The following is a 25,175-nucleotide window of genomic DNA, read 5'->3' on the forward strand; positions in this document are numbered from 1 at the left end:
GAACCAGCGCAAGCACAGTTCACTGGAGAGAGAGAGAGAGAGAGAGAGAGAGAGAGAGAGAGAGAGAGAGAGAGAGAGAGAGAGAGAGAGAGAGAGAGAGAGAGAGAGAGAGAGAGAGAGAGAGAGAGAGAGAGAGAGAGAGAGAGAGAGATCTTGTTATCTCGGGATAGGCGCCCACACTGTATTTTATTCAATCACGTCCATGATCAATAGACTTATTTGATTGAAACGGGACGTTTTTCACCAGTCAGCAGGTTTGGGTACTCCAAACTTTTTATATGGCTAGAGAACTTGATTTATTCAAATAGCATAACATGCCTTTTATTATTATTATTATTATTATTATTATTATTATTATTATTATTATTATTATTATTATTATTATTCAATAAAAAAACTAATCTGCCAAGTAAGTTTCTATATGATTAGAATATTTATATGATAATAATAAAAACTAAATTAGAACTGTGATTTGGAAACAATATTTGGATAATGCTGTTTTTATAAGGGTCATGGACTGTCAAAGGTACACACGGCACACACCTACAGTGTGCGGTAAACGCGTTCCTTCAGGTGTTTCTTAGAGCGTTCTCCCCATTGAAAATACATTTCGATCGCATCGTTTCGGCACTCACGCGCATTAATTTGTGTGTTATGTGTCGTTTGCACACGTGATGCCTGCACAGTTTGTAAATGAAGGAAGTTAGTCTGTATTTACGATTGTTAAACAAAGAATCCGCTCTCATGCTTTAACAAGCGAATGTTATCAATTCAGGACAGGCCACTGTAATAGAACGGGTTTGTCGATTGAATAGCATGTGTGGGTGTGTATATATATATATGTATATATGTTCCAGTGTATCGGCTTCAAACGTTTTGCGAAAGAACACGTTACAGAATCTGCAACATTATCTTAGAGTCTATATAGTTACAGCTTTTTTATTATTTGCAATCTCTTTATGGGAACACAGTGTATATGCAAAGCGACCGAAAGGCTAAAAATAAAGCTGATTTGTGGACTCTGCAGGAATGTGGCAATGTGTTTGTTGGTTTGTTTCTTGAAGGGTAATTCTGTCAAACACAATGCCAGTGAATTTAGGATACACGAGAGCCCTATGCTGCCGCTGTGATTGCATAATGCTATTTGAATCAGAAAATCCAATCAAGGAAAGTTGAAAGTATGGAACAGTCTCTTATTGTGTTTCACTGTGAGGCTCGGGATGAGGATAGGAAGGGTGCAGATTAAAGAGACGCGTCGTGGAAAGTGAACATTGTTCTTAATTTCTTTGGCGTCCTTGTGATGAGAGGAAACAATGTTATTGTGAAAACATCACACCTTCTACCTGTTAAAATAGCTACATATTAAAACATTATAATCACAGCAGCCCGATGTATTGTTATCTAATAATAATAATAATAATAATAATAATAATAATAATAATAATAATAATAATAATAATAATAATAATAATAAACTATATCTCCAAAATGTTTTTTTAAGAATATATATTATTTTTACAAAAGGCATGTGTTAATCCTACTCCTTTTATGAAAGCATTCACCCAGCACTTTGAACACAAGTCCAGAGTTCAACAAAAGTTTGGCAGATAAAGCGAACCAATAAAAATCCTGTGCGCTCCAATGTAAACACAAGAGTCCAACCTGCAACCAAACCCGTCCCCGAGTCACTAACAATCGGCTCTGTGGATTTGCATAGTGCTCAGGACTACACCCGTCCCACTTATTAGCATATTTTATAGACCTATTGCCTTCGTCAAGAGATCATGGCTAGTTAGACCATCCCGACCTACTGGAACAGTCGAAGGCTCTCCCCGGGTAGCAGAGAGAGACAGGTGCCATAGACAAGGGGGCACACAGAGTGACACTTTATTTGATCTGTTATTACTTTCGAAAAATACGAGATTTTCTTTTTTTTTATTTCTATTTCTTTTTTTAATGTTTTTAAAAATGGTGTCCAAGTTGACATCACTGCAGCAGGAGCTCCTGGGCGCGCTGTTGAATTCTGGAGTTTCCAAAGAGATTCTGATCCGTGCTTTGGACGACATGGATCCGAGCCCCGCCACCGCCTTTGGAGTGAAACTGGAAAACTTGCAAATGTCCCCGCCGAGCTCCAAAATGAACGGGAGCGACTCGGACTCCAAACCGGTCTTCCACACTTTGACCAACGGGCACAGCAAGTGCAGCAAGATGTCTGGGGACGAGGGCTCGGAAGACGGGGACGATTTCGAAACCCCGCCGATTCTCAAAGAACTCCAGTCGCTCAACACGGAGGAAGCCGCCGAGCAGAGAGCAGAAGTGGACAGAATATTAAAGTAAGTTCAACTGTACAAAATATAATCATATTACAGGAGAAACGAACGGGAGAGCGTATTGTTTGTTAGTGTGTTTGAGAAGCTGTATTGTCAAGCATTGGGTTTATTTAATTATCTATTAAAACCACGAAACGGTGGCAAACTTACTGTTTAGAAAATCAATCATCAAAAAATGTGGCTGATGTCATCAGTATTTGACTCTCTTTTATTCTTGTTTGAAACTTTAAAGTTTCTAAAATGTTTAGTTTCTGTTAAAAAAAAAAAAAAAAAAAAAAAACTACACACACACAAAAACCCTAAACAAATGTATTTTAAAATGAATAAGGAAAAAGACACAGGACACACATATAGCCTGTCAAATTATATCATCGACAAAAATAACCAGAACGCTCTGAAAACTCTATTAAATCGCTGTCGTGGATTTAATAGCGTTTTCCTTTGAGTCTTCTCTGTCATTAAAATTTGTTCATCGTCTGTTTACAATGTTTACGTGGCTTAAAAATAATTCTGCTTCTTGATAAAGTGTCTCGACGAGACTCTGTAAATTACACGTTTGAGAATTGAATATTAATTGTATGCAACAGATTTAAACACATTTTAGTATTTATATACTTTACACTGTAAGTTCTTTTTTTTCTGGTAAAACTGACAACAATTCAAATTAAACAGCAGGTTGTGTTTTTCCTGTTTCATATAGTTTTTGAATAATTCATACAATCGGTTGGTTTTACAGTGCAGTATGCTATCGAGAATATCGTTTGTATAAACGAACATGCATATCTTTGATGTTATTAATTATTAACGTAATTATGACACCTTTGAAAAAAAAAAGCTGCCACAAATGAAAAAAAAAGAAACGCAGACTTCATAAAATAAACGGCACCGAGTCAGTCTTTTATTTTGCGACTTTGGTTTCCAGTTTTTAAAAGCACCCGCCGGAGTTTGTACTTTCACGCGCTGGTTACTAATTATCCCAAATCGTTTATTATTTCTCTTCTTTAGCAACATATCAACTAAATAGAGCATCTTAATGTATTATTAACTACAGCAAGCATGCCACAATGCTATACACACCGAAAACCTGCTCACCGCTCAGCAGCACTCGGGTCTACAAGAAGAAGGGACACGCTGCCTCCGGTAACTGCGCTTCCTATAGGGTTAGCAGCATTAGGGTTATTTAGAGTTAGTATTCGTATTCGTATTAATATTAATATTAGTATTATTAGTATTTAGTATTAGTATTATATACAAATATAGAACACTATATTTGTAGAATTGTATTTAATGTCTTGCTTCGCTCCAAAGTTGCTGTGTTATTTATAATTAATAATGAGAATTTTTTGACTGATAAAAAAAAAAAAATCAATGTACTTCTATAAATGCATCAATGGGTATATGTTAAAAAATAAAAGAAGGGAACACATTGAACTTATTTCTTCGTTTACTGTACTACATATATATATATATTATACATATATATATATATATATATATATATATATATATATATATATATATATATATATATATATATATATATATATATAGATACAGATAAAATAGCAACAATCGTATCCCATGCATTTTTGTTGCAGGATAAATAATCAAATGTTTTGTTCAAAACTGGATCACGCGTTTCTGAATTCGATTACCCAAGAACGAGACGATCGTGTAAAATGCTCGTGACCACGATGAAGTGTGTAGCATTGGTTGAAGACTTGAGATCAAATTATTATTATTATTATTATTATTATTATTATTATTATTATTATTATTATTATTATTATTATTATTATTTCTCCCGAGACTCACTTGAAGTTTGAAATGTACACGAGTAGGAGAGGCTGGAATAAAAACAACACCTAAAGCACGTGTAGTTAAGTTTGTTATTAATTTAATTATATAAATCATCGACAGAAAGATACACAATGGAGTAGAGCTAGCATGAATAGCGCGCGGTTATTCATTGTCAGAAGTTCTAAATCAACATCTAAGCCAGAAAGTCTTCCATGTTGCATTCCCTGGAACAAACAGCCCTGTTTGGGTTTGCAGTCATTTAGAACCGCTGGGAGTGAAATACTTTCGATGTGGAGCTGACAGCAGAGGCGGCTTTTACTGCATACCTTCCTGAAAACCGCATCGACTATACTGAGAGCAGTCAGCAATCGAAAAAAAAAATAATAATAATACGCATTTCGATGCATTCGTTTTTATAATATTATTCACAGCGTTGGAGTCAAATAAAACTAAAACATGTTTGTGAAAATTAATTAAAAACGTAAAATGGTGTGTTTTAAAACTGCAAGTTATTTAATGCTAAACTGTTTGGGTTTCCGAATTTTTACTCGGTATAGTTATCTGATTAAGAATGCTAAACAGGACTGTTCTATCATTAATAGTATAATTTATTTAAATTTTTTTAAGTTAGAATATGCGTCATTTTCAGCAGGAGTAGTCGTAGTCAGTCGATTGAATTCTGTACTTGCGGGTTCTTTCTGGTAGTCGTCTCTGATTTTGCTAAGTGAAGACTTATTTTGCTTTGTTGGGTATTCCTATTTGCGTTCTCAGTTTATATTAATTCAGTTCCGGGTGACTGAAGTTAACAAATATTAAAATACAAACAAACGCGCACAACTGCCAAAAAACAACTTCACCTACAGCCAAAAAAAAAACAAAAAAAACACAGCGATGTGGTGCACTCGGAGGATCTGGAAGGCAGAACAACCTAACAACAAAACGAAAGTCTTTTAGCTTTTACGCATGAGACCTACGGTAAAATGTAGTTGTGCGAGTGTAAAATATTCCTAGTTTCTGTTGCCTATTGTTTATGAGCTATTAAACTGGTCAAAACCTCAAATATATGTTGTCAGTTGTATGCCAACGGTGGGTCTAAATACTATCTAATTCAATTACAATGTTATGTTGATAAACGCAAACGTTTTTGGAATAGGCCCGTACCAGCGTCGTAAGCAGGGCGGCCATTCTGCAGAGGTCAGGGCTCAAGCTCTAGCTGCAGTATTTACATGACTGCTTGGTATTTACTATTCAACCTACAAATCTGTGTTACACGGCAAACCAACACAGAAAATGAAGGAGTCTTTTGTACTTGACCAGAATTTTTACATGAGCATCAGCATTGATGATGCAAAAAAACACCCGGGGACATCAAGTGACGGCCATGGGCGGCCGACACCCCCAGCCGCAGGTCTGACAAACACAGCCCAATAACCCCCCCAAACTGGCTCTTCAATTATAAACAATTGCATGGTTGTTGCACATTTCAACCCGATATAAATGGTATTGTTTTTTGTGTGTGTGTTGCATCAGTGAGGACCCATGGCGCGCGGCGCGGATGATCAAGGGGTACATGCAGCAACACAACATCCCTCAAAGAGAAGTGGTGGATGTGACGGGGCTCAACCAATCGCACCTCTCCCAGCACCTCAACAAGGGCACGCCGATGAAGACTCAGAAACGAGCCGCGCTCTACACCTGGTACGTGAGGAAACAGCGAGAGATACTCAGACGTAAGTAAACCATTTCATTTGTGTGTGTGTGTATATATATATATATATATATATAGCGCAACAGGTAGAAGGTGTGATATTTAAACAAATGCATTATTTTTTCACATCATAAAGGCGCCAGATAAATTAAGAAATGCACACCTTGCACGAATAACTTCTTCTTATTAACCGTAGCCAGCCTGAGACCACATAATAAATGCAGGTATAGTTAATTCCAAAGACAATATAGCGAGGGCAGTGTGAGTGCAGACTGTATACCGGTACATTGACCTGTTTGTATAGGATAGGAACCAGACAGTACATTAAACAGAAGCGAGGAGCCGCGGTTTGTGCCCGGCTATCTTAAAAGCCTCTTTTTACGACTCGCCATTCTTTCATTGTCACTTTTTGATGAAACAATGCGCATCCATTGATTTATCGTCGTCTGTTAGATAAAGTGACGTTGATGGCTATATCGATGTGAATTGTTGTGCCCCTTCAAAAACAATTGAAATGGCCGTGGCATGCGAAACGCCGTCTATCTGGCTAGGCCAAAGATGTAAGGTTATTGACGTCGTAGTGCACGCAATAATGTTTAATCGGGCTTTATAAAACAGCAAGCAGCGACCCTGTTGGGGAATCTGTAAAAAAAAAAAAAATATATATATATATATATAACTAAGTAACATACAAATAAATGTCTTCAACTGTACCCTTGGCTTTATATTTGTTTTACTTTTATTATTATTATTATTATTATTATTATTATTATTATTATTATTATTATTGTTGTTATTATTATTATTATTATTATTGTTATTATTATCAGATCATGTTTTCCCCTGTCTGTCTAACGGCTCTAATATCTCCCCTTTTTTGTTTTTCAGAATTCAACCAGGATACACAGGGTTCTGGCAGCAATATGACAGACAAAGTGACTCAGGATCAGGTCCTGTTTTTCTTTCCAGAGTTTAATCAGCAAGGTCAGGGGGGTGTGGCACAAGCCGGAGCCGGGGAGGAGGCCGGACTCGAACCTGCCAGCAAGAAGATGCGTCGCAACCGCTTCAAATGGGGGCCGGCGTCCCAACAAATCCTCTACCAGGCCTACGAGAGGCAGAAGAACCCCAGCAAGGAGGAGCGAGAGGCCTTGGTGGAGGAGTGTAACAGGTGAGCGAGTCGAAGAGAGCCGTGCCACCGAGCCTCAGCACAGACCCGGAAACAAAGCAAAGACACTGTGGATCAGCACACACGGGAAATGCACATTTCTATAATAATTGCTGTTTAACAAATATTTTAGTGGCTTGCTTCTCCCTTCAGATTTAGGATTACATCACTGATGAGGACGTGTTGCGAACAATTTGGTGGCATGGAATACAAACACACACACACACCCATTCAAATGAGCACAAACCAATACAAACAAGCTAATCAAATTACAAGGAGTACCTGCTAGAACTAAAGCATGTCTCGGCTGCACACTGCAGATGTAAGGTTTCTGTTCGAGCTTTGTTTTTTGTTTTTTTTTCAAGGCAGTAAGTTTCAGTTCTTCCTGAAGTTTATTCCAAGGCCCTGGAGCTAGAAAACGGAGGCCCTTTGAGAAAGAGGAGACGCTGTAAAACATGTGGTCGGTTAGCAAACCCGTTTTTAAAGATCTGTTTCCCCCCACTCTCCAGAGCGGAGTGTCTGCAGCGAGGCGTGTCCCCTTCGAAGGCACATGGACTGGGATCGAACCTGGTCACCGAGGTCCGGGTCTACAACTGGTTTGCAAACAGAAGGAAAGAAGAAGCCTTCCGGCAGAAGCTGGCCATGGACGCGTACACCGTGGTGCCAGGGCACAGCATGAACCCCCTGCTGTCACACAGCTCCCCACACCAAGCCCAGTCCAACTCCTCCCCACACAGCAAGATGACAGGTAAGACCCTGCACAGGACAGCAGCTAGACCACATCGTGTTTCTTAAACAAGATGATGATTATTATGATTATGATTATTATTATTATTATTATTATGATTATTATTATTATTATTATTATTATTATTATTATTATTATTATTATTATTATTATTAATATAGTAGTAGTACTTGTTGTAGTAGTAGTAGTATTGTTATTATCATCATCCTAATTATTATAGTTATTGCTAATAATCATAAACACCTTTTTTAAGAAACATAAGCAAGTTTTTTTTAAAAGGGAGACAGAAGAAAATAGAGTGTTGTAGAAAAGCAGTGATGAATAACAGCACACCCTGAGTGAGCGAGAGAGCTGAGTAAATGCCTTTCTAATTCTGAGGGGAGGGCTCTTTGAACACGCATTGAAACCCATCCGCATTGTCCCTGGCGTACCTGCAATCTACACTCCAAAGCTGGCAAGCCACTGAGCCAAACAAAGGGCAGCGACGCTGTGACAAGCTCTGGGGTCAGGCCAGGGTCACCGCGGGGTCAGCAGTGGCACCTCCTTGCTGCCAGCAGCGCTGCTCTTTATTAGGAACGGCAGTGCCAGAGGTAGCAGGGATGTGAAGTATGCACGTGCTGGAACCCGTTTATATATCCGAGGCACGCAGCACTTTAATAGACACAGCAGCACATCGTCGCCGTTTGCATCACAAGGTTTGAGGTCAGAGTTTCATTCTACGTATTGTAATGTAAATGCACAGTAGATATATAGGAACAGTTATTATGTAGAACACACAGATGAACGATGTATAGAAAGTGTTTGATCTTCCAGGTCGTGTAATTACACCACACTCCATCAACGAAGCAATGCTAGAACTTCAGGCTATATAAAAAAAAGAAATAAAAAGTAAAATAAAATAAATACATTTATGTATTTATTTTGAGACCACAATACTTTAAATGCCAGCTTAAAAAAAAAATTGCTAACGTGAAAAACGCACAACCGAATGTCACTTAGCTTGCCAGGGCGTTTCCCATTGTAGCTGACCAAGCCCCGACCCCTGCATGCCAGGTCTGCTCTCAAAGGCAGGGGATGGAGGGGGCAGTGGAAAATCCTGAGCTCTCTTTTGCTCTCTCTCAGTCACGGGCCGCTTGCTCACAAGGTGCCCTGCTAAATCAGCTGGCGCAGCTGTTTTCCAGTGTCAGGCCCAGCATGCCCCCATTGCGTCGCTATGGCATTGTCTGCATTATGCATGCTTAATTGACAATTAAGCTGTGGCTACTACATCTCCCTCCCCTTGGATGGGGTCTTCTGCCCTTTCTATAGTATACTCTTTCACCCCATGACACCCTATTGTTTCCACCATATTAGAAGTCTGCAATGACTGGAGCCCCGGTTCATTTATCTCTGCTGGGCAGGGAAGGCTGTTAAAAAGCCTGGAGCCTTTATTGGCTGTAATATAGTGTCGGTAGTGTAGTGCAGACCGTGCCAGCAGGAGCTGTCCCTGGGTATATAGGCCCTATTCGGCCAGACAGGACTGATGACCCCACTGCTTCATGTGGCCTCTTGAAATTGTTTGAAAAGAAAAACAAGGGGGGGGCTAGTTCCGCGAAAGGGGTCGTTATGGGGTCAGATCTGGGGAACGGATGAAGTAAGAGAATTGGGTAGTGGCTGGTGCTCCTATTCATCACACGAGTACCATTTACAGCGCAGGGCTATTTAGAAAGAAAAAGAAAATGGGTTGGAATGCAAAGCATTTCAGAATCATTTAGGATCGCAGTCGTTCGTTTTCGGTGCATGATGTTTTATTTCACGATGTTTCAGTAGGAAACCCGTTGCTACTGAAGTTAATAGAAGGGAAGCTTTTGTAACAGGCCTAGAACAGCCAAGACCGGATCATACCTGGTTTCAAATGAAATGCAAAGGGCAAACGACCCGTGTCCTAACTGTGCTTTTTACAATCTACATGAATGGAGCTAATTAGCAAACCTGTGAGGCTCGACAGCCAGTGGCAGCACTAACCCGGTTGGTTCCCTTCCTGATAACCCCAGTGCTGCAGCCACAGCTGCTCCTATTTCAACACTTCGGCTCCCTGGCTTTTAACTGTGCACAAGAGTGTGGGATAACATACGGCACGCACAGTTCTGTCCTGCACGGAGCCGAGGGCTCAGGCATGCTGTAATGGAGGTGGAGGCTGACTGTTTATATGGGGCAGTATTGTTTCTTCATCGCTTCACCGTGCAGTATGAGATAAGGTTGCACAACTTGCTTTTCCAGTCTGTCACTGATCTGAGAAAAATTAAATTATGCAATTTGCCCCACTATTAGGTAAAGAAAGCCAAGCTTGCTTCTCTAATTCATACTGCACCGTGCCGGTACTCAGTCCCCCTCTGCAAAGGCACGCTGCTTTGCACCGAGCAGGCTGTGCAGGACTGCATTAGCTTTTATGGATCCACTTGCAGTTTTTAGTGTTGATTGGACAGGGGCAGACAGGCCGGCACAGAGCAAAGGGGTTTTACAGCAGATATAAACCTCCGAATAAGAGGAAGAAGCAGCTGAACTCCCAAAGCTGAAAACAACCCCTAGACTCGTGGGATAATTACAGAGATATATTAGGGTGAACAGCAAAGAGTTTCCAAAACTGAGTGCAGTTCAGAGAGAGAGAGAGAGTGAGTGAGAGAGAGAGGGAGAGGGAGAGGGAGAGAGAGAGAGGTTCTTCTGCAACGCTTCACAGGTCACTTTGAAATACCCTGAGTTATACAGCTCAGGGCAGTGGGAACACTTTTTAGAAAGCGTTACGGAAGAGACAAACAAACTGGCTACTCGAGGGTCAAGGACGCTGCCTGATCCTGCGCTACCGTCCCGTCCCGTTTTCACTTCATGATGTTTAGTACACAGAGGCCTGGGAGCAGACAGGCATATCTGTTTTAATACAGACCAAGATGCTTTTCTGAGCTACAGTCTATAGAGAAAGCAGAGACTTTGTTGTGATACAAGGTGCTGTTACCATATATACATATATATAGATTCAAAATAAAATTAAGAAAAAAAATACACAAATCTATAGACACGTACAGGAAAAAGAGCTAAAGCCCAGCTCTTTGAAGTCGTGTTGGGAACAGTAAATCAAATCAAACTTTATTTGTATGGCACTTTTCACGGTGGAGTCATCTCAAGACGCTTAACAGAAAACAACAGTTCAAAACATCAACAATAAAACTGCGAAAACCATAAAAACAGTAATAAAACTCTAGTACATAAAAAAAAATATATATATAAGAACAGTCAAAACAGCGAAACAGTAAAAAAAATCAATAATTGACAGTCAGATTAAAATGGAAACGACAGATCATAAAAGTAGGTTTTCAATCTTGAAAACCACTGAGCCAGGTATCCCAGGTAAAGCAGGGACCCAGCGTCCTGTGCAATGATAAAAGACAGAGGAAGGCTCTTGCTACAGAGACCACACTCCCCGCACTGCCCCAGGGCTGCGAAGGGGGCAGGAGCAGCTTGAGAACATGCCGAGCCAGCCTTTCCCTGGTCGTGTACCTGCAGCCTCTGGAGAGAAGGCACAAAGCAAAGCTACTCCCTGGAGAGGGTGGGAGGGCTGTCATATGCAGCAGCTCCTTCTGCACAATGTTAATCAGTCCTTTGATATTACATGGATCCCATGCAGCTCCTGAAGGGTTCAAATCAGAGAAGATCACAGCAGATTGAAAAAAAAAAAAGAGAGAAAACTTTAAAACAGGGCCCCCCCCCCCACCACCTTCAGCTCCCACCTCCCCTGGAAGACAATGATCACTGCTCTGGTCTCTGCAAGGTTACAATTAACTAGACTGTAGGTTCCTGCTGTGTTTAAAGGCAACTCTATGGCTCCTGCAGTCACGATTTTGCATTTAAATTTTTTGAAATTTTAAAACAATTTGTGTGAACTCTATGGGGTTGGAGTAGTTGCTACACAGATATGAAACGTAACATGGTACAATTATACAAGCACTATATACATACATACATATATTAAACTTAAAGAAACAGTCTTCGGCAGCCTTTACTTTGTTATTAGCCCCCCCTCGTCGGGTAGCTGACACCCCCAGTCTAACCTTGTGGTTCTCAGACAGGGCTTCGGCATGTGAATCACTGCTCGACGGAAACCTCTCTCAATAGAACACCCCTCATGTGACACCTGTACCAGGGCCAAAGCTGTAAAAGAACAGTCTGTTTATGAACCCCAGCCTATTGTTCATCCACCAGGTCACAGGACCAATCAAGTGTTTTATGGGTTGTTGTTTTTTTTACTGGTGTTTACAAGACACACTGGAGCGTCATCAGTGAGTTTGTTTCAGATCCAGGGTTGTTTAAAGTCTCCTAAAGGCTAGACCGGCTCTGTGGAGCTGCATTGGGGAGGGGAGTTGCCTGATGAAATATTCTTGAGCTGTTGAATGGTGCGCCTGTTGTTTTACATAAAAGTCTATCTGTTCCATTAAGCCAAGTTGGTCTGCATCACATACATAAGCTTTTTCTCCAATGCTTTCTAAAAAAAAAAAGAAGTAATTTAAGGGGTTTTGTTGTGCATCTAAATATTTCTCACTAGTGTTGTAGTCTTAACAAGCTGTGTATACCTGCAGCATGAAAACACCCTGGCTGGATTATCTGTATAAAAAGGGTCAGTTCCTTTAGAGAAGCAGAAGAAAGAAAAGCGTGATTTATAACTCTTTGTCCCGTGTTCCTGCCCAGCTGCTTTTCTTGTTTGATCCTTTGTGGGTACGGGACGGATCGTTATTTGGGAAGCCCCATGCCAGCCCCACACAGGCGACATCGCTCTCTGTATAAACAATGTGTCCTTCTTGTAGAGTGTGTGGCGATACCGTCTGTCAGAAAGACTTTGCATGAGGTTAGGAACACAGGATAAGAATGGGATTGACATTGGCTGTAATTGTGTAATGTTTACTCTGCTCATAACTGAGTCAGTCAGGGCTGGCAGAGAACACACTTTGTTAAAGTGGAGACACGACAGCCATGAATTTGGAGATGCTGCTTTCGGCTGCAGAACACAATTCTAAAAAAAAAAAAAAAAAAAAAGAGGGATCTAAAAGTGTGTTTAAAAAAAACCTAATCCTGCTTGCGTTACCTGGGCTAAGCGTTTGCACCCCTGTGGCCTTGGCATTCCCCGAGTTTATCTGCTGCCTCCCTCTCCCCAGCACGGCATTGACAGGCGTGCAGAAACACATCGGCAGCCTTTGAGCTCTCAGTGTGTGCCGACCTGTCAAACCACAGCACTGTGTACATATACTGCATTACATTCCCTTAGCTTCACGAAACCTTATCAATGCCATGACTGTCTTGCAAATGATGGGCAAGGCAGACACTGCCTGACTAATCATTGTTTATTTCATTTTTTTTAATGCAGGAGTCAGGTACAGCCAGCAGGGAGCTAGCGAGGTCACTTCCTCGACGACCATCAGTCACCACGGCAACAACGCCATGGCAACCAGCCAGTCAGTTTTACAGCAGGTGTCACCGGGAGGCCTGGACCCAAGCCACAGCCTACTGTCACCTGACTCCAAGATGGTGAGTCCACCTGGTCCAATCGCAACTCAGAGCTCAGCTGATAAGATAAGAGAGCTCCCTGCCTCAGCCAATTGCAAAATAGAAAGCAGCTTCGTTTCCTGTTCCGACTGGCTGAGAGAGTCCCCGAACTAAAACAAAGAGCTCATTGTGAGTGGAAAGCTGGTGTCCATGGCTGGTGCGGTGGTTTGAGCGGAAGGCAGCGCGGCAGCGCTAATCCTTAGCCTTCCCCGAGGGCTGAAGGTGCACATTTAGCTAGGAGCCAATAAAGCTGACAAAGACACATTCTCGTGGTATTGATTAAATACCTTGTAAAGAGAGCGGGGTGGGTGGAACACTGTTTGTTTTTCACCGCTAATGACACTGCAGTTCAATAATGTGGTGCTTTTATAAAAAAAAAAAAAATCACCTTTTGACTTTTCCCCTTTCTTCCTGAAACAAACACAGCCAGAACGGTGCAAAGCCAGTTTATATTAGTCTGAACCCAAATCAACCGCTAAAACGTGGTAGCAGAATCATACAGCATTTAGCACTGTTTAACTAGCTCGGTGCTGTTAAACTTCCAGTCGCTGATGTGGTATCAACCCACTTTGTGTGGTGTTGTCTTCATGGCATTCATGAACCCTTTCAAACACTCATTGAATGCAGCGCCAGTCACAGTGATAGCGCAGGGACACAAAGACAGGACCCTCTTACTGCTTATTGTTGTATTGTCTTAAGCTGCCGTCTCTATCATGACAGCTGCTATGTATTTAATCAAGCAGATACCTGCTCAATAGCTTGTTTAAGATTAGTGGCAGCTAGACTGTTAGGCACATTATCACTATAGTGCACACCTGCGATTGAAAAGCTTTCCTTCACAAACACACACAAATAAAAAGTTTAAGGTTCTTTTATTAAGAGCATTTAAAGAAAATCAACAGAATTTGGATAAACACCTCTGTGCTATTAGGGTGGTCACCTCACACAATCAACAGCCTCGCTGTGCTGGATTACGTTTGGCAGGCTTACAAGAACTGCAAATAATACTGGCTTCACGGAGAAGTTTGGGAAAAAATGTTAAAATTAGAAAAAAGGTGCTATTGATCAAAGAGAGCCTTACTGAGAAGCAGTATGTATTATAGTTAATAATTACTGAGTAAGTACAGGAAGTGTCTTCATGTTTTTAGATAGAATCGTTATTTTATCAAACACGAATGACGGGAATGTATTTCACAATCCGGGCTGGCGAGAGGTTTCTTGCAGACCGATATTAAGTCTTAGTTTTAACCCCGGTTTCTTCTCCACGTTTGTTTTGCAGATCTCAGTCTCAGGTGGAGGGCTTCCCCCAGTCAGCACTCTGACAAACATCCACAGCCTATCCCAGACTTCTCACCACGGGCACCAGCAGACCCAGAACCTCATCATGACCCCCCTGTCCGGAGTCATGGCCATCGCACAGAGTAAGAGCGCTGACCCCCGCACGGAGCATGCCTTGTTACTGGAGCTAGAGTTAAGCTGAGGCAACACAGAGCCACTTTGCAGCTTGGAACTTGGTTTCAAGAGACTAGGTTTCAGGCCACTGCAGGGCACACTATAGGGGAGTCTTGGGGTTTGGTACAGCAACCTCAAACTAGGTCTGCCGGCCTCCTGGAACCAGGTTTCAAGCCGCTGTTCCTGAAAACGTGGCTTTGTGTTCCCTCAGCTTCAGAGTGCTACTCAAGTGTTTTTTATCTAGAAAAACGTACTGCAGATTTTCACAGAACAAGACAATGTCACTGATATTGTGTAACATTTAAATAGAACTAGTTTTCTTTGTTTTTGTTTTTTTTAAAATCCTGCTTAGATTTTTGGAATTACTCGAAAAATCATTTAAACATAGTCTTTTCTTTCCAAGGTTTGAACACGTCCCAGGCGCAGAGCGTCCCGGTTATCAACAGCGTGACTGGCAGCTTAGCAGCCCTGCAGCCAGTCCAGTTCCCTCAGCAACTGCACAGTCCCCACCAGCAGAGTTTAATGCAACAGTCTACCAGTCACATGGGCCAGCAGCCTTTCATGGCCACAGTCACCCAGCTGCAGAATTCTCACAGTGAGTAACGTGTGCAAAGACACTGTGAAGTGCTCTAGGGAGGATCAGTGTGTGCGAGGGTGTGACCATTCCTCAAGAGGGAGGGGGGGGGGAGGAATTATTATTATTATCATTATTATTATTCATTTTATAGAAGTCCTCCACGGCTTAGTGAATCTGGCTGGAATTTGTGATTTAGGGTTGTAAGCCTGGGAGGTCAGTGTTGTTTAACATTCTTGTGTCGTTTTTCTTTCTGAAGTGTACTCACACAAGCAGGAGCCCCCCCAGTACTCCCACTCCTCCCGCTTCCCCTCCGCCATGGTCGTCACGGACACCAGCAGCATCATGCCCTCCAGTAAACAGGTGAGTCCCACTCAGGAGTGGTTTTTTGGTTTTTTGTTTTTTTTACAAGAAATCTTTCATGTTATGATATTACCAGCAAAACGTTTGTCTTGCTTTTTCTTCAGTTTCTTTTTAGCACAAAAAATGTCTGATGCAAGATTTTGCAGCAAAATCTGGCCTTTGATTCTGCTGTGTGTGTGTGTGTGTTTTTTTTTTGTCCCTGTTTTGAAAGCTGTTGTGTTTTGCCTGTTCTTTGACCTTGATTATTTGTTTGTTTGCTGTCGCACTAGGATGCCACTGTAAACAAGATGATGCAACTCGGGGGGCTGTCCTGGGTAAATATTAAACAAAATAAAGAAATACGTTTGATTTGTGAATATATCTGTGGAACAATCGGATGCAGGTTTTAAATGAAATCTGGTTTGCTTCCACCTCAGAAATTTTAGAAACAAAATGATCATCATTATATTTTTAAACAGAATGTGAATTAACAAACAATGTTATCACTGCTAAAAATGATTGTGAAAACAAAACAAAAAAAGTAAAAGCAATTAGAAACTGCAACTGTGCACAATTTACCCTTTTTTTTTTTGTCTCGCAAATCTCAATCAGTCGACCAATCAGGCGCATCGATACTTCTCAGAATTCTATTTCCTTTGAAAGTCCCTTTCAATCAATCTGCAGAGCACTCAGCCCCAACCGCACTTGATTAATTATGCCTCCTTTCAGTTTCTCTCTCTCACGCTCAGATAACTTTCCCTGTTTGGGCAAGCCTTTCAGAGCACAGGAAATGTTCTCTTAACTTAATCAAAACACATGACAGTATTGCATTTGGCTAGCTGGCTACCCTGATTAAGGCTGAGGGAGGAGAGAGGGGCTCCAGTAATTATTGCTCTTCCCTCTCCACCAGCGTCATCTTCTCAGTGATCGCTCTTGCTTGAAGTATCACCAAAGAGCTCTCGCTCGTTTCACACGCCCAATTTCCCACACTGTTGGAACAGAATTCACAAATAAACTCACCCCTTCTTATTCCTTCCTTCCTACCTCTTTATCACGTTTAAATTAAATCAGCATGATGCAGTGCAGTCTTAAAAAAGAAAAAAAAAATGCACTTAACCTCCACTGGCCCTGAATGTACCGTACATACATGACATGAAATAGGGTGCATTCCACATTCTGCAGCCTTTTCCTTGCAGTATTGTGTGTTGAGGCAGGTCTGGTTCACTAGTCGCATCTTATCAAGTGCGAGTGTTTGGATTAGGCGGTGCACAGCTCCTCTCATTACAGCACAGACCCTGCCTCTGGTTTTATGGCCCCTGAGTTTGTTTGTTGACCCGCCCCCCCAGGTCTTAGCACCCTGATTCTAATGACGAATCCTACAGATCCACTGGCGTCCAGCTTATCTCTCTGTAATGTTTGTAAGCCATCGGGTCACAACAGGTTCAGCCTCTCACCGCCCCTCCACCCCCCCAGAAATCTAAAATGAAATCAAGCACATGCAATGCCCTTAGCAGCTATCACAAGCTACTGTAATAAAGTGGTCAGAGTGAAGCTTCAGAATATTTACTCACTGATAGGAACAGGCTGTTTTTAATTTTGAACAGCAAATGCACAGCAACTTCCCCCTTTGGCATTACTTAAAGCCGCAGGAGCTGGCATACAATTTCAACTAACTCTCTTTTTTTGTTTTCCTCCCTCCTCTGTTTCAGTGTCCCTTGCAAGCTTGGTGATGCTCCACACCTGACTTCGCAGGCACCTAGCAACCGGCGCGCGTTTTCCATCACATCACTTCGGTCACCATGGCGACGATTAACGAGCGCAGCCAGTGGATTGGATGATGACTCCGTCAACAAATTTGGGAAAAGAAAAAAAAAGAATGAAACTGTTTTGTTAGGAGCTGAAAATAACTTGATATTCATTGGCAAGAAGAAGAACAAAATTGGAGACGCCTCCTTCGACTACGAAACAGTATTTTTTCCATTTTCTCATTTTCTGTTCGAGTAGAACAAAAAAGAAAAAAATATATATACTTTCTGGAGAAAGACAGACTGCAGCACTTGTCTGCAGTCTACACAGCCACCTGTGGGAAGCTCGTTGACAATCATCTGTTACTTAAAAGCAGCTTCCCTAAAACTCAGCTGAGCCAAAGAAGTTTGTACATGAAACCCAGTTCCCTTGCAAAGAGTCCCCCTGCGTTTTCAATCTATTAATAAGAATGTGGAGGAATCCCAGACAAGACTGGACATCGAGGGAGAGGAGAGAGGAGAGACCGCAGCTGAGAAGGAAGAGGCTATACTGATCAACATAGACGATGAAAAATACCTATATATAACATGTATATATCTATAGAAATATGTGGACAAGTACCGTCTGAAACAAGGACGGTGTAGGCTTTTTCAAGGACGTCCTGCTGACTGAATTACCCCCAATTGATTTGCACCCGTCTGCATGTTGTCACATCATTATTCAGGTCATTGGAGTTTTGCCAAAAACAAAAAACTGTGATTAAAACAAAAACATCAGATTTTTTTTTTTTAAATGCAGCAAAACTGCACATTGTTAACTATAATATTAATAATGACGATAACGGTAATACTAATCACAGTGTACTATTGTATGACAATCACAAGCCAATTTACCAATCCCTGACACCTTTTTATTTCACGTTATGTGCATATACTAGCTTGTAAAGAGTCTTCCATATTTTTTGCACAGGCATGTCTTTAGACTGCTTGTGATCTCAAATGCTTTATTTTTTTAGGCGGCTTGGTTGAAGGGGTGAATTGAAGGGACTTAAATAAGATCTCTTAACAAACGGTCTCGCACCTCTGCATGTCATCTATAAACGCTCAGAGCTGAGCCTTGCCAGCATGGAGCTGCTGCAGCTGCAGTTTATATACAGCATGTATATCGGGGCATGCATGACAACTTCTTTAAACTGTGAATTGAAGTCAAATATTGTCAACTGATGGATAAAAAGTTTCCTTCACTTGACGTGACAAACAGTGTCACTTATGCATGCCTCACCTTTTTTTGGGGACGGCTGCATAACAATCACTGGCTAATACAAGTCAATAATGAAATGCTTATTATCCGTCTTTGCAGCAGTATTAATTTGCCTTTTATTGCTCCATTGTTCCAAGATGTAAATATTTAATCATTTCTTTCCTATGTATTGAAAATTCATGTCCTAACAAGACTACGTTTCGCTACTTAATTCAGTGGCTAATTGTTTTCTATAAACAGCCACACTTCAAAAGGTCACAGCAAAGATTATTAGATATTTTTTTGTTTTTACGTTGGTCTGCAAAGACAGAGCTACTGCCAAAGACGCTTGGGAGGGACTTTCAGTTGAGCGTCCTCAGAGGACGATAATGTGACTGCAATCGATTTTGTTCTGATGTATTATTTTTGTATAAAAAAATTGAAATCAATCTTTTAAAATCATATTTATACTTGTTGTAAAGTGAATATTGCAAGTAAACATTTTTTTTTTTTGCAAAATGAATTCTTGTCTACAGTTTATATTTCCATTACCCCCAAACAGAGCACAATGACTCAGTGTGGAAATACTGAAGAGAAGAGAACACTCACACATTGCTGGAATACACCAACATGTGTATTATTATTATTATTATTATTATTATTATTATTATTATTATTATAGAGTAATACACTCACTACTGAGAGCTACTGCTCGTAGAAACCTTTAACCCCTTCAGGTACACGAGGAACCGAGCGCTGGCTGTTCAGACGGTTTCTTCTTAAAATACATTTGAGAGCGACTCGAGCATCACGAGGAGGGAGCTGACCATTTGGATGACCCACCAGATCTGACCTGTCAGTGAATTTTAAACCCTGTTCTGCGCACCTCATTCCTCAAATAACAACGTTAGCATCATTGTATTAGTGGGACACACATGTCCCTTGTAGCTTCAAGGGTTACATCTTGAAGTAGCTCAGCCATGCAAGCACTGGGTGTGTGTGAAACAGCAGGTCATTGTGATCTGCAAATGGAGTCAGCTGGGACGGACGGACGGACAGACCGATGCCTGCTTACACTATAAGGTGTCGTAGTGGATATATATATATAAAAAAAGAGAGATCTGCTCAACTCACAACTGAGAGCTTGGCCAAGTGTACTTGTCTTCACCTTGTGCCATATAACTTACAGGACAGGTCACTAACCTGGCAGTGAAAGACACTGAAGAGTATTGCTGCTTCAGCATGCCTTCAGTCAGTGGTGGTTGTTGGATTCAAAACTTTAAAACGTTAAGCATGATAAATGTGTCTTCTAGTCTTTAGATGAGTAAGCAACAATGCTCGCAATGTCTATTCCCGATTCGCTTGATCGAGCACCACAATTCATTCATATGAGCGCTTTGAAGATGTGTCACAGAGGTCCACCAACCACGATGTTGCTCTGGGAGCCGCACGGCTGATGCACTCCCCGAATCGAGGCATATGCTTTCGAATCCTCTGTCCATTATTATGTGTTTCATGAACCGTTCGGCTTGGAGTCCTCTGCTTGTAAAGAGGGACAGCTGTTTATATAATGCGCAGCATTTTTTTAAAAAAAACATCTATGGCTTTTTCCTTTGGGGGTTAAAATACATCACACAATAACAAAGGCATTTTCTTAAAAATATTTTTTTATGAGTGTTGCTAATGAAGCCCAAAATCAAATGAAAACGAGTCATTTGTTTTCAGACTGGTCACACAAACGTCTGTTTATATTTACAAAGCTTCAAGGCCACCTTTATACAATGCAGGTTGTGTTTATCACTCTGGAGGCAGCAATGCAATAGCTACAAGAACTCAAAGTTCACTTTTATAAGGGGAGGAAATGGCTTCTTGTTTGGATAAGATTGCTAAGCGATAAAAAAAAAAACATTTCCCAGGAAAATAAACCGCGAGTCTATTGGTAGGTTGAAAGAGATAAGCATGAAGAACGCTCGCCGGAGATCGGAGCTGCTGTTGAATCGAACAGCGCCGAACATCCTCACACTGCACCGGCACGCCACACGTTCAAGACACGGGCTGGAGAAGTTACCCGCGGAGGGAACGTGGTTCATTACAGCAATGCACACGTCAGACTCCTTCAGGGCCAGGCTTTGATAAAGCCGGTTCTTATCTGGAAACAGTCACACTCACAACACAGTACTGTGGTTTTAATAATGCGCAGAAATGAAAGCTTCACCCCGGTGTGTTTTTATGTGATGAAATCACCTGGTCGTTTTTACAAACAACCACCTACACAGAACTCGAGGTCTGCTGTCCGGGTACCAGTTTTTTGAGTCAGGCAGGTGTTCATTTGCAAACAAAATGGTAGGGGATCTTGTAATTCTGGAAGAGGGGTAGCATTTCTGATTCTAGACCTCATGTACTGACCTTGATGTGCAGTTGCTTCCAATTCTCATCAGCTTGTTGGTTTCGTACATTGGTGTCGATAGATGAAGCAGACCTTTGTCATTGCCATTAACATAACAGTGGCTGGCCGACTGGTATTTTTTTGGCGTTTGGGGTGTGCAAAAAACTACTAATTGTCTTACTCATATGTCTCATCTTAAAACATATCGTTACAGAACAATTCTGTAATTCAATTCAAGTATATTTTTCCTTTGGTTAGATGCATACCACAGCTTCCCTGGAGCCTGGCTGCACGCAGTGAGGCCCCTATAACCCAGGGATCTCCAGTGCCCTTGCAAACAGACAGTGGCACTGCAGTAGCAACGAAACGGCTCAGTGTTAAACAGTGTGAGTGTGGAGGGACACGGCTACAGTGATCATCTCAATGCAGTGGAACTAGGCGCACTGCATCAGTAGAGCTGATGATGATTCTGCTGCTGCAGCGGAATAACGGCCAGGGCAGCTATAGACACATGCATCAAACAATGCTATAAAGCAGGTGGTAAAATAGCACTCTAACAGCGGGACTGTGTTTGGTTTGAGATGTGGAGGTCTGGCTCTTTGAATGCCCCAGGCTCTCCCTGATAGTCCCAGGTGTAATAAAGAGCTTGGCAAACATGGATCCAAACCCTGCCCTCACAGCTGCAGTCAAACAAGACAGCTGTATCAGTGCTCAATTTGCTTTATGATTGGGGGGGTGAGCTCCTATCAGGATCCTGGAGGTTTGGAGAGGTCCTCTGTGTGTGTGTGTCTCTAATCAGACAGGCTGTGCACACAGAGACACAGTGAGAGGGAGAACGAGTCAGCCCAGCGCTCCCACTGGCTGCACGCACACAACAATGCAGCTGGGGTCGTGCCCTGGCTTTGACCTCCCGGAAAATGACCAGACCCTCACCTGTCGAGCCGGGGATTGCTTGGCCATTGCTAGACTGTGGCATGCAAAAAAAAAAAACTATTTTTGCTGGTGTTTTCAATCAAACCCATGCTGAAGCTGGTAAAGCAGTGCAGGTGAACTGGTTCCCCTCACTGGGTGATCTCTTCAAGCAGGTAATCGATGAAAGACTTACACAGGCATGCACAGAGAGCCCGCATTGCACAGCGTCTGCGTGCTTTTTGGATTGCTGGACCTGCTTTTTTTTTAAACTTACAAAAGACGTTTGGGTGCAAGACAACATCATGGAAATCTGGGACTGCAGAATACCGACAGGAATAAACTCTGAAGCAAAGCTGGAGAGACTGGAAATCGCCCTCAGCGCCGGTGAACCTGTATGCACACTTCAGGAACTCGGTCCACGGTCTTGTAAAGCCTCAGAACGTCAGTGCTGCTGTGGGGTGTGTCTGACAGTCTGGTGAAGGCTGTGGAGTGTGTGCGTGTGATTGAGAAGAGCTTGCTGACTCAGAGACAGAGCCAGACTCTGTGCTGACACGGTCCACTCCAGATGAAGGCTGGTAAACACACTTTGAAGACAGGGAGGCGAGCTGAGGCCAGCATTAGATCCACACAGACTGGAGCCCTCTCAAGAGGGATAGCCTTTATTGGGCTGCTCCAGGTTACCAGACACAGTTTATCTTGTCTCCGGGCTGCCTTGTACTCTAGATATGATTCAGGCTGTCCTTATAAAGTTTACCGTGGCCGTCTTACCAAGCGCTGGCTGTGCAGTGTGTTGCCTAGCTTTACCAAACCTTCCACAACACTTTGTAAGGCTTTAAGCATTTTTGACGGTGGGAACTCACCCCTGTCTTTTATTGCCTGTAATAATTCTCAGCTGTTTTATGGGAATTAAACCGGGATCTAGGAATTTTTTAATTAAAATCGCATTCACGCCATAAATCTCAGGCATTGAAGGTGAAAGCTTCTACCAGAATGCTAATGCTGACTATACAGCTTACTGATCGCTTCTTTACTGCCAGTACTGTGTGAAATGATTATTAGATTATTCGGACTGCGCTCTCTACAGGTGAGGGTCGTGGTTGTTGATTGGAGACCAGCGATCCACACAAACCCAGGCAGCTGTTTCTTCACTTGGAGTGACACATTTTCTGAATAATGGGTTTGTGCAGCTTGAATTCATCAGATCCAGCCAGAGACACACATGGCCGTGTTTAAGAGGACTGTGCTTTGACTCCCATATAGTGTAGATTTCTTATTCTAAACTCCAGGGGAGCATGCATTGACACAACAGTGAAAGTTGGGGCTAAAAAGCGGCTGTCTAAACCATCATCTTACTGGGGTTCTGGGGTTGGGTTTTCTTAACTGAGGCTGTTTTGACCCTGTATGCTCTATAAACCAACACACACACACACACGCTGTATCAGCGCAATACATATCAAAATTATCCAACATCCTTTTTTCCAATCTGTTTCTTCAGCTGCATGACAGTGGAATGCCGATCCTGGCCCTGTGCTCGCCTGCCCCCCCTAGCTGCAACCCCCGGTATTGGGACGTTGTAATCTCCTGACCCCGCCCCCCACCCCCTGTTTGATTATCAAAGAGCCCTTTGATTCAGACCCAGGGGGCTCTTGAGATCGCCTCGCTTACCTTTTCACCTTGGAGATTGCATGGACAAGAACACAGTGCTGCTTCTTATTGCCCAGATAAAATAACAGGACAGTAAATAAACTTGTTACAGTCCTCAGCGAGGGTCTGATTTAGCGGACCACATGCCAGATAAGAGACGCGGATGCTGAATTGTATTCCTGAAATATTGACTTCTCTTATTATTGTCAAAGACTTCCTGCAGTCTCACTGTACAACAAAAACTAGAACCAAACCACTACAGTAATATTATAATGCTGCAGGGGGCGTAGTTTCAAACCAAAACATTTCTTTATAAAGAGAAAAATCGACATTAAAATTGCAAAAAAAAAATCAAAACACTCAAGTGTGTAATAAAGTTATTGATGAATTATCTTTCACATATATCTGATTTCTTTGAATTTCAGATCAATAAGAAACCGCATCCAGTTCTGTACCAATATTAAATAATATGAATCCATTATTTCATATATTGATTTTCTATAGCTTCAACACCAGCAATTTCCCTTTTTAACTGACCTGCGTTGAGTGCATCTGTAGCACATGGCTGGTGGCTTCCTGCAATTAAAATGTATGAACAAACTACAAGTATACAACATAACCATACAGATACAGCACAGGGGCAGGCGACAAGATCAGAGTGATTTAAGGTGGCAGCAAGGTCGCTCGTAACTTAACTCTAAAGCCACTAATTTGCCGAACCACCTTAAATCACCTTGCTGTCGACACCTGTCGCTGCCATATATCTCCACTGCTTTGTAGCAGGGTTGTGTTGAATGCATAGTGGTGCATTGCAATACATGGTAACTTCATTGAAGAAGCAGGAGATTGAACAGTATCTAGCAGAACACACAGAGAGAGAGAGAGAGAGTGATGGATATTTTTTGTATTGTCCCTCTCATTTATCTGGGTTTGATTTATCAGCTATTGTTAAACAAATGTACCTGCTTTCATGAAGGGCCCTGTGCTCCCATTAGTCACTGCCGCCAAGGGAGCCAGGAGAGTGAACTCGGGTTAATGACTCGCATGGCATTGTCCCAGAGTTCTCTTTGTTTACTGTAAAAATGAGTCTGATAAAAAAAACAGTGAGGGGGGGCAGGGAAAAGAGGGAGAGAGGTGGAGAAAGGGTGAGGGAGAGGTGACGAAAGAGAGAGAGAGAAATAAACATGTATCTATCCATGCTATCTTACATGGTATCAAAAAGAAATACAAAACTTCAGAGGATTTTTTTTTTTTAAAAGGAGAGCCTATATGGGAGAAACTCTTGAGAATTCGTTCATTTATTTTTTTTCTTTCTGGACTCCCTCGTTTCTACACTGGGGAGATCATCCCTCCTATCAGGGGTTTGAAACGAAGTTCCTTGAGGCAGAGCCCAGGTCCTGGGGGTCAGCTGTCCGCTCTATCATTGAGGAGTGGAGAGGACTAGGGGGTCCGGGGGAAAGCATACGAAGCTGGAGGATCAGAGAAGAGATACCCCGTGCTAGATCTGAACCAGCTACCCAGAGACCCACTGAGACACCAAGCCCACTGAGACCCACCGGGA

At 42.0% G+C, this 25,175-nt stretch overlaps 1 protein-coding gene across 2 annotated transcripts; it reads left to right on the top strand.

The window, feature by feature from the left end:
• The first annotated feature begins 1,731 nt into the window (after nucleotides 1–1,731).
• LOC117430427 (hepatocyte nuclear factor 1-beta-like) lies at nucleotides 1,732–19,195 on the top strand. Of its 2 annotated transcripts, XM_034902655.2 has the most exons (10): nucleotides 1,733–2,333; nucleotides 5,661–5,860; nucleotides 6,727–7,006; nucleotides 7,513–7,751; nucleotides 13,141–13,301; nucleotides 14,599–14,740; nucleotides 15,175–15,366; nucleotides 15,605–15,708; nucleotides 15,978–16,022; nucleotides 17,397–19,195. In XM_034902655.2, exons 1-10 carry the CDS (start codon nucleotides 1,957–1,959, stop codon nucleotides 17,415–17,417), a joined length of 1,761 nt encoding a protein of 586 aa, XP_034758546.1. In that variant the 5' UTR covers nucleotides 1,733–1,956; the 3' UTR covers nucleotides 17,418–19,195. The 2 variants fall into 2 exon arrangements, with proteins under 2 accessions (XP_058857412.1, XP_034758546.1); XM_059001429.1 differs by lacking the exon at nucleotides 15,978–16,022 and having other exon boundaries at nucleotides 1,732–2,333.
• Nucleotides 19,196–25,175: the final 5,980 nt, after the last annotated feature.

Source organism: Acipenser ruthenus, chromosome 26 (assembly GCF_902713425.1).
Source record: "Acipenser ruthenus chromosome 26, fAciRut3.2 maternal haplotype, whole genome shotgun sequence".
Classification (NCBI taxonomy): Eukaryota; Metazoa; Chordata; class Actinopteri; order Acipenseriformes; family Acipenseridae; genus Acipenser; species Acipenser ruthenus.